Source organism: Prenolepis imparis, unplaced genomic scaffold (genome assembly GCF_030444845.1).
Source record: "Prenolepis imparis isolate NDT839.2.m4 unplaced genomic scaffold, iyPreImpa1.0 SCAF_3, whole genome shotgun sequence".
Taxonomy (NCBI): Eukaryota; Metazoa; Arthropoda; class Insecta; order Hymenoptera; family Formicidae; genus Prenolepis; species Prenolepis imparis.
Window position 1 is genome coordinate 10331180 of NW_028141161.1, and position 14909 is coordinate 10346088.

The following is a 14909-nucleotide window of genomic DNA, read 5'->3' on the forward strand; positions in this document are numbered from 1 at the left end:
CTATTAAAATGTATAATCGATGAATTTTTGGCTCGTCTTAAAATATTAGATATCGATACTTTTTTACCGCTGACCCTATACGACGCAACCTTGTTTTATGTATATCAAGTTAAAAAATTTGTACGCTGGTGTCTGTTTGGTACCAAATGAGTCTGTAATAAATGTACTATTAAAATGTATAATCGACGAATTTTTGGCTCGTCTTAAAATATTAGAAATTGATACTTTTTTGACGCGGACCCTGTGCGACGCATCTTTATTTTATGTTTATCAAGTTAAAAAATTTGTACGCTGGTGTCTGTTTGGTACCAAATGATTCTGTAATAAATGTACTATTAAAATGTATAATCGATGAATTTTTGGCTCGTCTTCAAATATTAGAAATTGATACATTTATGCCGCTGACCCTATGCGACGCATCCTTAATTTATGTATAGCAAATGAAAAAGTTTGTACACTGTTGTCTGCTTGGTACCAAAAGATTCTGTAACCAATGTACTATTAAAATGTATAATCGATGAATTTTTGGCTCGTCTTAAAATATTGGAAATCGATACTTTTTACCGCTGACCCTATGCGACGCAACCTTATTTTATGTATATCAAGTTAAAAAATTTGTACGCTGGTGTCTGTTTGGTACCAAATGATTATGTATTCAATGTACTATTAAAATGTATAATCGATGAATTTTTGGCTCGTCTTAAAATATTAGAAATCGATACTTTTTTACCGCTGACCCTATGCGACGCAACATTATTTTATGTATATCAAGTTAAAAAATTTGTACGCTGGTGTCTCTTTGGTACCAAATGATTCTCTAATCAATGTACTATTAAAATGTATAATCGATGAATTTTTGGCTCGTCTTAAAATATTAGAAATCGATACTTTTTTACCGCTGACCCTATGCGACGCATCCTTAATTTATGTATATCAAGTTTAAAAATTTGTACGCTGTTGTCTGCTTGGTACCAAAAGATTCTGTAATCAATGTACTATTAAAATGTATAATCGATGAATTTTTGGCTCGTCTTAAAATATTAGATATCGATACTTTTTTACCGCTGACCCTATACGACGCAACCTTGTTTTATGTATATCAAGTTAAAAAATTTGTACGCTGGTGTCTGTTTGGTACCAAATGAGTCTGTAATAAATGTACTATTAAAATGTATAATCGACGAATTTTTGGCTCGTCTTAAAATATTAGAAATTGATACTTTTTTGACGCGGACCCTATGCGACGCATCCTTATTTTATGTATATCATATTAAAAAATTTGTACGCTGTTGTCTGCTTGGTACCAAAAGATTCTGTAATCAATGTACTATTAAAATGTATAATCGATGAATTTTTGGCTCGTCTTAAAATAATAGAAATTGATACTTTTTTGACGCGGACCCTGTGCGACGCATCTTTATTTTATGTTTATCAAGTTAAAAAATTTGTACGCTGGTGTCTGTTTGGTACCAAATGATTCTGTAATAAATGTACTATTAAAATGTATAATCGATGAATTTTTGGCTCGTCTTAAAATATTAGAAATTGATACTTTTTTGACGCGGACCCTATGCGACGCATCCTTATTTTATGTATATCATATTAAAAAATTTGTACGCTGGTGTCTGTTTGGTACCAAATGATTATGTAATAAATGTACTATTAAAATGTATAATCGATGAATTTTTGGCTCGTCTTGAAATATTGGAAATCGATACTTTTTACCGCTGACCCTATGCGACGCATCCTTAATTTATGTATAGCAAATGAAAAAGTTTGTGCGCTGTTGTCTGCTTGGTACCAAAAGATTCTGTAATCAATGTACTATTAAAATGTATAGTCGATGAATTTTCGGCTCGTCTTATAATATTAGAAATCGATATTTTTTACCGCTGACCCTATGCGACGCATCCTTATTTTATGTATAGCAAATGAAAAAGTTTGTACGCTGGTGTCTGCATGGTACCAAAAGATTCTGTAATCAATGTACTATTAAAATGTATAATCGATGAATTTTTGGCTCGTCTTAAAATATTAGAAATCGATACTTTTTTACCGCTGACCCTATGCGACGCAACCTTATTTTATGTATATCAAGTTAAAAAATTTGTACGCTGGTGTCTGTTTGGTACCAAATGATTCTGTAATCAATGTACTATTAAAATGTATAATCGATGAATTTTTGGCTCGTCTTAAAATATTAGGAATTGATACTTTTTTGACGCGGACCCTGTGCGACGCATCCTTATTTTATGTTTATCATATTAAAAAATTTGTACGCTGGTGTCTGCATGGTACGAAAAGATTCTGTAATCAATGTACTATTAAAATGTATAATCGATGAATTTTTGGCTCGTCTTAAAATATTAGAAATTAATAGTTTTTTGACGCGGACCCTGTGCGACGCATCCTTATTTTATGTTTATCATATTAAAAAATTTGTACGCTGGTGTCTGCATGGTATCGAAAGATTCTGTAATCAATGTACTATTAAAATGTATAATCGATGAATTTTTGGCTCGTTTTAAAATATTAGAAATCGATACTTTTTTGACGCGGACCCTGTGCGACGCATCCTTATTTTATGTTTATCGTATTAAAAAATTTGTACGCTGGTGTCTGCATGGTACGAAAAGATTCTGTAATCAATGTACTATTAAAATGTATAATCGATGAATTTTTGGCTCGTTTCAAAATATTGAATATTAAAATTTTAAACCGCGGATCCCATACTGCGCGGATTCATTTCACGTATATTAGATCAAAAAGTTTGTAGGCTGGTATGCTTATGGTACCATCATATTGTGCAGATAATGTACTGTTGAAATATATAAAAGAATAATTTTTGGCTCGTTTTAAAATATTGGAAATTAAAATTTTTAAACCGCGGACCACATACGGCACGCATTCATTTTACGTATATTAGATCAAAAAGTTTGTAGGCTGGTATGCTGATGGTACCATCATATTGTGCAGATAATGTACTGTTGAAATATATAAAAGAATAATTTTTGGCTCGTTTTAAAATATTGGAAATTAAAATTTTAAACCGCGGATCCCATACTGCGCGGATTCATTTCACGTATATTAGATCAAAAAGTTTGTAGGCTGGTATGCTTATGGTACCATCATATTGTGCAGATAATGTACTGTTGAAATATATAAAATACGGCGCAAATTCTATAACGAAGAATTATACTATGTGTATTAAACGAAAAAATTTGTACGCTCGAATCTGTTTGATATAAAGAGCCAATAATTTATCGCTTGTTTTTTTCAATAGTACGTTGTTTGCAGATTATTTTTATACCAAATAGATACGAGCGTGCAAATTCTTTTATTTGATATACATAATAAAAGTTTGCGCCATATAGGATCCGCTGCTACAAAGTATCGATTTTTAATATTCAAAATTTATTGCTTGTATATTTTGATAGTACATTGTATTATATATATAAAAGTTATATGCAAATAATGAAATATATTATTCGAGTTTTAAGTAGTAAATATATTATTTGTAATATTATTTATAATATTTTTAATTTTTATAACATATTTTTATTTTAAAATTTAATTAGCAAATTAACGCTTTAATTATCTGATTTCTGTCAAAAAATGTTAATCAAATTTAAACAAATTTTATATAAAAATATCATTTTTTTTTAATATAAAATCTAGAAATGGCGCTCGCGTAGCGCGCGCTTGTGTTGTTCTAGTATCATATAAATATATAGTCAGGATCAACAATAAATTAATCCAATACTGGCTGGAAGAATCAAAACGTTACGCAAAATTTCGTTTTGCGCACAAGGCCGTGGACTCTGACTCACAAAGCCAGAACAGCTGTTTGTCATAAAGTGCGCGAAAGATATCGGAGTCCTGCCTTAGATAGTGATTTCCTGCTGACCTCGCTGCACTAGCATGTGCAATTAATGGCTCTCGGTGATAGGCGACTGCGACGCGGTTTTCGATTTTGCGTAATTATCATATCTTTGCCGCGCGAATGCCAAATCTTACGTACGCACAATATGCTCGGTAATAGAATAAAGTCGTCAATAAAGTGCGTCATTGCATATTATGTGAATTATTTTAAAACGAAAAAGTCAGCTAAAATTGAAGCAGGGTTTTATAGCAACTTTCTCTTCATATACGTATTTAAACTTGATCCGATAAGTGTGTGTGTTGACTGTGGGAAAATAGCGGCGAGATAGCTAGCTAATGATAAAAGTTGACACGTTAAACCAATCATGTAATTATTTCAGGCTTACACAAAGTTTAATTGTCACTGGTCATTGCTATTGTGGGAATATTATCGTATTTAAATGTACATATTAATTGCGCCGTGCAATTGTAACCGATGAAAGTACAAATATTAGTGGGACAGCGCTTCCGCACGACATTCGAATATATTATGGCACATGTAAATGCAAAGTACCTGCCGATTCGTTTGTTAATGAGGACAGAATTTAAATTGCGCGTTATAACATCAAAAGCGCATGATTAACCTCGCTCGTACATCATTACGTATTTCGTGATCGTAAAAGCTATATAGCACAAAGTAGATATTTCATTCTATTTAAATAAATCTGAAATAGTGCCAAACTGTGTCAAGTTTAATAAGCTTATTTCTTTTATTTTAAAGGAGTCGATATAAATTATATATAATGTTTTAAAATTAAAACTAAATTTTTGCAATAGAAGAGAAATTTCTTCGATCTTCTAGATAGGCATTTTTTAATTTCCTATTCGCATAATTAAAAAAAATAAAAATAAATAGTTGCACAGAAGCCAATCGACATATGTTAGAGCCGCGCATTCGAGTGTTTCACAGAGTCGGTGATGATCGAGAAGCAAGCAGAGAGAGAGAGAAGGGAAAAACAATTTTCCACGTTCGAGATCTCGCAATTGTGCAGAGCCGTGAAAATGTCCGAGTCACGCGAGTCGCGTATCGTCCTCATCGTCGTCTCGTGTCGCATCGCGAGGACCTGATTCCATATAGCGGTAATAAAACGCGAAATCGAAAAAGGCACCGCCTAAAACCTCGCGCGCGCGATCCGACCTTATACATATATATCTCGCGGGGTGATAAAACTTTCGAACCGATTTTTTACGCGACGTATACGTGCGTGTGACATGACGCGTACGAAGAACGCGACGACGGGGAACGGCGACGTCGTCGTCGTCGCGCCCGCGAAGAAGTCCTTGGTCCGCGTCGGAAGGTATCAGATGCTGGGGCCCCTCGGCAAAGGGAATTTCGCGCGCGTCGAAGAGGCCATCCACACCGTCCTCGGAGTCAAGGTGAGTGTGATAAACACGAATCGCCGCCGGGTGCGAGCGACGGCCCGAGAGTCTTCGTACATACAACCTCGACGCGACTCTTCACTCGCGCGAGAGGCGAAAGCTTGCTCCCTCGCGAGACCGACATAAATCGTTCGTCCCGACGCGCGGAACGTAACGCGATCGTGAGAACGAAGCGTCAGGAAGATGCTCCATCTTTTCAGAGACCGAATGTCTTTTCCGCGTAAAATTGTCTCTAGCCCTCCGTCAGCAAATTAGGTCTTTTATAAGTTCACCCTATATTATTTTTATGTTCCATACTTTCAAAAAATCTAAAAAAATTCTGCATTATTTGTTAATATCTCTATTACAATATTTAAAGTGAAATATTAAAAGTAATTGTTTATATAAAGCGAAATTTGAACAGTAATTTGGGAAAAATGGTAATTCGCTTGTGCTTTAAAAGACCCAGATAGGATTAATTGCAAGGATCTAAAATAAATTCTTTTACGTTTAATATGAAATGAAAATAATAAAGATATTTTGCGCGATGATATTACCGCGCAAAGGATTTAATCTCTTTGTAGTGCTAATGCGAACGCAGGAAATGCGGTTTGACAAGAGAGTTTTTCTAGGATTCTTATTAATTATTCTAAAACATATTCTGTTTACTTCACGGACTTTAATCAACGGTGTGAATTTATGTCTTTCGCAAATTATCCATGAACTCCGACATACATAAATCTATCTCTTCCACGTGTATTCTTAAAGAGATAATCTTTTTAAGTGACCATAGTTATATTTAAATTGCGCATAAATTGCAAACATTAGTTTGCATAATGAAGCGTCTCAATACTTAAGAGCTCGTGTAAAATCTCTTGTCGACATGCATGTGATATTTCAATGAATAATCCTGATATTATGTAACGTGCGTTTCTCTCTCTCTCTCTCTTTGTCACAATATTGCTCCGTTTTTTAATTTTATCGCGGAGAGAAGAATTGTTTCTGGCTTACGTCAGATTATCAAGCGGCTTGGCTCGCCTTTTCGTCGAATTAATCACGCCACGATGCGCATCAGATGTATTTCCGGCACGGACATTGAATCATTCGTCTGGAATCTCACGTAAATAAAAGAGAGATCTCCTCCCCCCAAAAAATGTTGAAATCGAGTAAAATGCCGCGGGCACATATAACATTGAAGGGACTAAAAAATTCACGACATTATACAGTTGCATCTCCATTCGATCTCTAAATTTTTCGTGGGTTTTTCTCGTAACAATTCCTGAATACGAAAATGACGTAGATTTGAACGTTTGACATTGTCTGGCAGATACGCACGATGTCACGCGATGAAAGACGAGCGTCAGATTTCCGAACGTTTCCTTCTTTTTTTGTGCCATCCTAAATATCTACCAGCGGGATTTCTCCTATGTGCGTGTGAGAACCTTTCTATTAAAATATTCTTCTCGAAAGATTATCTGATGCTCGATCGATCGAGGAAATCATGGAATCCAGACTATGTGGACCGTCGTCGTTTGAGAGAGATTCACTCCTTGATTTATTTCACAATGAATCGATGAAATGGACAGTTTATTTCCTAAACGAATAAGTACCAAAGTAAATCGTGATAATCGATAATCTCTTGTGATCGAGACGATTAATTTATGGTTCATTGATTTTCGATCTTTGATAATCTTGAGAATCTTAATTAGAAATCCACTTTGAGTTAACCGATAAATAAAATGTATCTACATCTTTAATTTGTGAAAATTATTTAATTTTTGATATCAGGATTTCGCGTAAAATTTCCTCAGCTCATATTATTCTATATAAATCTATATAAACCCGTAAAAAGCTGAAAAAAATATTTCTTTGAAATTTCAATACGTTTATAATCATACTTATAAAAGTCATTAGGAAAGAGAATAAAGAAAAATCTCTGAATAATAAAAATTTGAAGATACTTTTCTCAATACAATTTTCTCATATCAATCTTTCCTTTATCATGACGATGACGTATCGCCTTTGCAATATATATTGTAATTTTTTTTACCTCGATTTTCGTCAAAAAAATGTATTATAAAGATGACTAAAGATGTACAGAGTATATTTCGAAGACATTATACGTATTTCTTCAGCAAAGGCGACACGTCATCATGGTGGAAAGCTCTTTAGACGCGGTGGAAGATAACGTTCGAGCATCTGGCGTCGTTTACCGCGAAGAAAGACGAACGGGGTGATTAAAGGAGGCCGCGGGAACCGCGCGATTTACGCCGCCGGTGGAAATACGCTGTTGAGAGATGGAAGGTGCGGGGAACACATTCGAGAGACGATAGACACCGATCGCTACGGGGAAATCGTTTGCGGTTATCTTGCCGAGAGGCCGATAACACACGTCGCCTCCCGCGTGTGGTTTCACTCCTCTCTCTCTCTCTCTCTCTCTCTCTCTATATATACATATACATATATTTATCTCTCTCTTTCTCTTTCTATCTATCTATCTATATCTTTTTCTGTCGTATCACGAAGAGAAGCGAGGTGGGAAGCCAGCCGCGCTGACGACTACGCGTCTCCGGGTTTTACGAGGCGCGTAAAAAAGGTCCACGCTTCCGATCGCGAGACGGCGTTTAACGAGGTTCTTCTAGAGGTTTCACGAGGTCCGTTCTTGTGCTCGCCGATGACGATTGCCGACGTGCTCTTACGTGTGTTATGATCGATGCGATCGAAATGAACGAGATCAAACCCTAAGCCGAATCAATTTTGCAATCATGTCTTGATTGCATTCATATTCGTATCGTGATAAAAATATTCTTGACGAAAAATTTCCCCGAGAATGACAGTATTGAAGATATCATAAAAAAATTCGATACCTTTTTCGAAAGTGTTTGGCGAATATTCTTTGATACGTCTTGAGAATATTTTAACATGTTTTCTTCAAAAATATATATAATATTTATTATCTGAATATCATACTTGTATCGTTAAAATAATGGGATATGTTTAATAGCACGTCATTTCTTAGAATTTATTATTTTAGAATGAGGATTAAGATTTCATTATATTTAAACGAATACACACAAACCTAAAGATATTTTCATATCTTTGTGCGATCAAATTTCTCATTTTCATGTCATAATGTTGCGTCAATCAATTTTTCAATAATAACCGCATGTCGAAGATAAAACGCTAATGCGTATCAATTTGCGCGTCTCGGGTATCGATGAGAAACGGAATTAATTGATTTATCGATTCGGTCGTGACCGATAATAGAATACGATTCCGCGCAAAGCTGCGCATCAGGCGATTAGCGTAGAAGCGATCAAGCATTATCGCTCGTTTTCTCGAGCTTGTTTTATGCAGATAGCGGTTTTCTTTGTGCGCGCGCGTGTTAATGCTCGTCGGAGAGATGATAGACGAGACGGGGCCACAAGCACAGCCACGCGGCTTCTAAATATTGTGTAACAGAATATATTTTTGCGATGGACTCTGACTGGTTTCTCCGCCTACGTGATGAAAATCGACGGGAGGGAGATGATGCATTTTTCGTACCTTATCGCCGATACGATCACGCAATGTGCCAATTTGTCGTATGCGGTCTCGTCTCTACGCAGTTCAAATAGTTTATCGCGTTAAAAATTGATTACGCACTCGTGACAGTAGCGAATACAAAGGAAAGCGGTTATCGGAGATCGAGAAGCCGGAGGTTTCGATTACCCTCGCCTCCTCTCGCACTTATGCTCTTATCTACGCTCCGGTATTTTTGCTTGTATCCATTTTTTCACCACGTAGGTCACTATCGTAGCTGCCGTTCCGCTCTATTCAGCGATATATCTCGCAATTATCTTTATTAATAAAGCGTCGAGAAATCGCTTTTCATTTGCGTCCTTTGACGTTTGCTTGATTAATTAAATGTTTTCTATCTATTTCTATCGTAGATAAAGAGAATGTATATGTGAGCGAGAACGCGAAACAAAGTGACTAATTAATGCAAGTTCTTAGAATCTTATATACGCAATTAAATCGTTCAAATGGATATATTTTTTTACGTCTCGTGGGTATACAAATGACTTGTAACGAGCAGATTTTTTTCCGGATCAGAGATATGAGACAAAAATTTAAATAATGTAACTTTATGCATCGTGCAAGATTATATTTACTACTCATTAAGCTTGTATGTTCTCGATCTGCTTGGATGCGGAAATCGCGAGCTCCGGTCCGGATTAATCTGGTTTTCGTAATCGCTCAATTTGCAATGATCTCTCGTAGTATAGTTACGACAACTCCCGAAGCGGGGAGATTTGCCATTTTCGCGTCGAGGTGTTTCTTCGCGCCTACTTCGCGCTATATAAGGGGATACCTCGACGACCCATCAGCTTTGAAATGCCTTGTGTATACGATTCGCGCTGCGCGGTACCATACCGGTACCGGTACCCTTCTTATTGCGCTTCTCCCCTAGAACGTTTTTTGCCCTGATACTCTAAGACCTAAGATCTCCGTATATATTCTTCGCGAGAATATATTCAGGTTTTTCTCCTCCTCTCGGTGGCGCTTATCTACATCACTAGAAATCTCACATCTACAGTTACCTCTTATATACAAATATGCAAAGATATTAAAAATCGAAAAATATAAAATCTCCAAAAATTTTAAAATATAAGAAATGCAATTTTTTTATTTCTCTGAATTTTTTTGACCTTTCGTAAATTTCTCTAGATTGAACGAATATGTAAGCAAGTAAAAGAAAAATTATTCTATCGAGAAGATACAAATGCACAAGTTTTTTTTAGCTCTTATTGTCAGAAAAGTGATTGTGTATTTAATATAATAAGATTGTATTTTACTTAATGTCGCGTTTTTTGTTAAAATAAAATATGGGATATAAAGTGTTCGGATCGTCGCTGCCTCAGGTTACGTGCATGAAAGATTCACGAATAAGGCAATACGAGAAACTGCTCTCAACGCGCGAGATTGACCCGCGCTCGCTCGATCGTGGTATTAAAATTTGAATATACCAGAGCCGCAAAGGTGTCAATCGTCGACGGCCGCAACTTAGCGACCTCGTTTGCCTCGAGTTAGCAATGCGGAAGCCTCGCTAGAAGCTACCAGCAGATCTCGCCTATCATCAGCAAGCACTCATCTCGTCCGCTCCTTCATCAGAACGCTGGTTCTCTCTGACTCGCTGAATCGACTTCTATACCGGTGGCTTTCATCGGCTGCGCGCACGAGAGACAAGAAGCGACTTCTCGTGTCTCTCATTCGAGCCAAACTGTCGCCGGTATCGATCGGCCGTTCCTCTCCCGCGTATGGCGGTATGTTACATCGCTGCCGCGGCCCCTCCGGCCCACAACCTATAATTTCGGTAACCACAAATAAAACCATACGGTATGTGTATGTGTGTGGATCGACGTGTAGAGTCCGGTCGACCACATGAGAAAGCAATACAGCCCGAGCGCGGTATCGGATGTCTATAGGGTGCCCTTCTCGTTCCCTCGTATTCTCTTTCACCTCTCGCCGTTTGTCCCTCTTTCCTTATTTCTTTTTCTCTTTCTCTCTCTCCTTTTCTCTATCTTTATTTTTCCACCTGTATACCTGGTCACCCTCTCGTGCCTCCTCCCGTAGCTCGATTTACACGGGGCTCCGATTTTGTCTGTCGTCCTTTTCCTCCTCACCTTCGTTCATTTCTTCGACGTGTTTCGCTCTCTTGTACTTTCCGTCCGCTGTCTGCTTTCTGGGGGTATTTAGCATCGATTATGAGACGACAATAGACCTACCGGATTGTGCCCGAGACCGAGAACGGTGCATCGGAATCTATCGAGACCAGGCAGCAGCTTGATAGAATGATCGATCAAGAAGGAAAAAGAAAAAGAGAGAGGGAGGAAGGGAGAGAGAGGGAAAGAATGCACACAGGGATCGTCGATGGAAAAAATAGAAGAGGCAGGCCTGCGGTTTCGGGTTACTCGCACATGGTGGGCCCTGCCGTATGTAGAGACCTGCCAAAATCGTTCAGGTACAGCTCACGTCTCTCTCGCTTGTTCTTCCGTAGCCACCACTTTGAACCGGCGATCGTGAATCCCTGGTAGATCTTTCCTTGAACGGCGCGGAGATTTTGTGGGATTTCTCGTTTACTACCGGAGCCGGCTGTTCCATATTCCAAATAAACGACTATACGGCTGAATAAGAGAAGATCTCGAAACAGGCAAAGTATTCTGCAGGGACGTCGCGAAATACGATACATATATATTTTTTTTTTTTGAGAATAAGATTTTCGTACAATTCTTGCGTAATGTTGACATCTCTTGTCGCAATTTTAAATAATATTAGAATACTTAATCCTGATGATGAATTTAAGCTACTTGTTCCTGGTAAATTGCTCTTGGAGCGATTACTCATGGCGTCTTCGGTTCCGAGAACACCAGTCAAATCCTTGACATTTCGCGACAGCATAATCCACGTGGATTTGTACGTGGCTCGCGCGGCGGAGAGTCGATGCATAATTTCCCAGCTGCACACGACTAGACTTCGCCACTCTCGGCGTTTATCAGTCATTTTTGCCCCGGCATCAAAGCGACCGTGGCCCAATGCCCCCGTTAAGTGCGCCTCTCAAGCACTGCTTTTTCTCCTCGCTCTATACGCGCCAGCGACTGCGTGCATTGTGTGCACGACTCTTCTCGACGAAGGCGAGATACACGCTGGGATAAGGACGCACGGTGGAGGAACTCGATTCTTGAAAATAGCGCATCCGGTGTATATATATTCCACAGTCCTTTATTTTAACGGTCCCTTCAAAGTTCCCGAAATATATAATGATTCATTTATATATAGCGCCGTGTCTCGCGTATCACGATCATAAAATTAATTCATCGCTACGGTCTCGCGCTACGTAATTACGGATCGATGTAATGAGCGCCGATCAGTAAATATCGATGGATGGTGTTCCGACGTTATTTCCTCTCCTTCCTGCGCTTACGAATTACAGCTCATTTCGAATTACAATTGCCGAGTGGATAGATAGAAGCGCGATTTGCATAATCGACGATCTCTCCCGCGCGAGCGCGCGCCTGATTACGCGATCTACCCCGTCTCAGTAAGTGATTCTTTTAACAACCGTTTATTAGTCCCGGTGTATTAAAAAGTACGGATCGATCGTCATTAAAGGCGATGGCGTAACCAGCCCCGGTCGGTCGGTCGCCGCCGTCCTGTCGACTCTCGCGTCGACAGAAACCGTCGAACTTAATGGCCGGGCAATTAACCGCGACAGCCGATGCAAATGAATAAATTTGTACTATTAGTTTCGCCCGGGCGGGCCCCTTTAATCATCGCTGGCCCGGGAAAGGCTGCCGATCTTGCCCCAGCGAACGCGCCCAGTGACAAATACAAGGCCCACGGCGTGTGTGCACGCGTCTAATAATTAACTCCGTGGCCCCGGGGCCCCGGTCTTCTCGGAAAGGCCCCGGCCTATCGAAAAGATATTCCGTGGAATCTGTTGGCCGCCTTTTTCGGATACGCCTTTTTCCGAAGAGAGGTCGACGTGGGGCAAAAAATCCGACGTATTTCTGGCTTCGTGATCCCCGCGGTTGCGGATCTCTAGCTGAGGATCTTCGAAACTTGGTTCTTCGAGAGAGAGAGAGAGAGAGGGAGGGAGAGAGAACCCGCACGTGAACGTCGCCGTTCCTATCGTAAATGTCGACCGCGTTTCGTTCGATTCTTCCGACGATGGGCGGGCATCCGTTTCGATGAGGCTTCCTCACGAAATTTCCGATCCTCCATCGCGAACGATATCGCTCATCTTCTCGTTTCATCTCGCGGAACGAGAACAAACAACGTCGTTCTGAGACTTTATGGTACCGGGATCAAGCTATACGCCAATCGATTCTCGAAAACAAATCTCCATGGCATCTTCCTGGTTGACTTCAAATTTCGAGGTTTGCAGTTCAGAAAGTTGATTGCACCTAATTTATGGTTTAATCATCTGTCTTTTTAACCTTTTCACAAACGGCTAGTTAATTTCAACTGGAGACTAAACGATTTTTTCTTTTTGGAGCCAAATTATGGAATGGAATATCATATACATACGTTAAAATCAAAATTGTTCGTGAAAGTTTTCTCATATTAAAAAAAAGCTAATTAAAAATATATTTTTCTTTCTAGCAGCAGGACATGTTTTCGTAAAATTCCAAGAAGGTTCTACATCGACAGCGCGTTGTAATTTCGCGTAAAATCGACATTCCTGATGCGGACTATAAAGCTCGCGATGTAACCGGTATATACCGTGCGAGCGTGGGAAGACTCCTCCTAAATATCGCGCGCGAGTTTTACTTTACGCAACGAAACCGCGCGTTTAGATTAACTTTGTATCCTGTTTCTCGGCCGTGTCTAGGAAACGAGAGGCGGGCATATCGAATCGAGTGCGTGCGAAACGTTTATCTCGATTGCTGCCAAGTGCAGGAACGTGTACCTGCATCTCCTCGGAGCGTGTAGGTGGTTGGACCCGAGGTGAACTGGGGGCAACGAGACGAAGCAGGGGACTATCGTGCAACTTTGCGTGTTTGCCTGTCCATGTCCGGTGCATCCTGTCCCGGGGATCGTCGCGCCGGTCGTCGCACGTGCGAGGTGCGATGGCCGATTTAGGCATGCCGGTGTCCTTGAGGGAGAGACAGATGAATCGAAAGGAAGAATCGCACGCGCGAAAATTAATTCTGCAGACGATTACGAAATTCCGATCTTTCGTCGCAAATTTTTATTTTATTTCGCGTGCGGTCCTAAACTTCCATTTGTCATTGACGAGGACTGTACTTGGTACTCACTGCGAGGCGATTACTTATCGGTGATACTCGACGGGCATTTGCAAGTGGAGTCGCGTTTGTTCGCTTTGAGGGTTTACCTCCCTACGGTCGTTTGTGCTCGAATCGAGCGATGTGACGTAGAGCTCTATCGATTCTGGCATCGAGAATAGTTCGAGACACGAACGCGGAAATTCGCGCATGTTTGCGATATATATCCCAGGAAGATCGTAATTCTCGTTTCCTTTGGGAGCCGTGACTTCAATTTTTTTTTCAGTATAACGATAGGACCCAAGAGCCTCTTTTTCGAAGAGCTCGTCGGTGATCCGAGAATGCGTTTCATTGAATATCGAAATTCTTACGAAATCATTGCAATGGTTGTATTAGACTGCTGTCAACTTTTAGATCAATATCTTTACGACAGGCGTAGCCACATCAGTAACTATATTTCCAGAATATTTGACATTTAAAAAAATCTCTTTTTCTTTATTTTAATCTACACATAATACATAGACAGTTTTATTTCTCTCATAGAATATTAATATCAAATATCTGTAACGTTATATAACAACATTAATTTGTATAAATATGTATTATATTATTTAGCGTTTCATATAACATCAAACAAAATTAAAGCTTTCTGAGATAACACTAGGAGAAAACAAATGCGTTTATATCGACAATTAAACTTGAATTGGAAATTTTGTTTTCTAATGAAATATTTTTGCTCAATTAAAATTTTTTTTCCTCCAGCATTTGTTCCTCTTGATTTTTTGTTTCAAGAAAAAAAGAGAGGGCATAGAAAAAGAGAGACTTATCATCGTCACTTTGTACACATATATATTTATGATT

General features: G+C 39.1%; 1 protein-coding gene and 1 long non-coding RNA gene across 2 annotated transcripts in view; one reads left to right on the forward strand and one right to left on the reverse strand.

Annotated features, from left to right (window-relative positions):
* The window catches only part of LOC145934119 (uncharacterized), a 135661-nt gene that overhangs the window by 25377 nt on the left and 95375 nt on the right, over positions 1 to 14909 (reverse strand). The window lies entirely within an intron of this gene.
* LOC145934338 (MAP/microtubule affinity-regulating kinase 3-like) overlaps positions 5134 to 14909 on the forward strand; it is a 223499-nt gene continuing 213723 nt past the window's right edge. The window contains exon 1 of the mRNA XM_083034699.1: positions 5134 to 5298. Within this exon, the coding sequence (XP_082890825.1) occupies positions 5134 to 5298 (165 nt within the window). The remainder of the gene's footprint in view (positions 5299 to 14909) is intronic.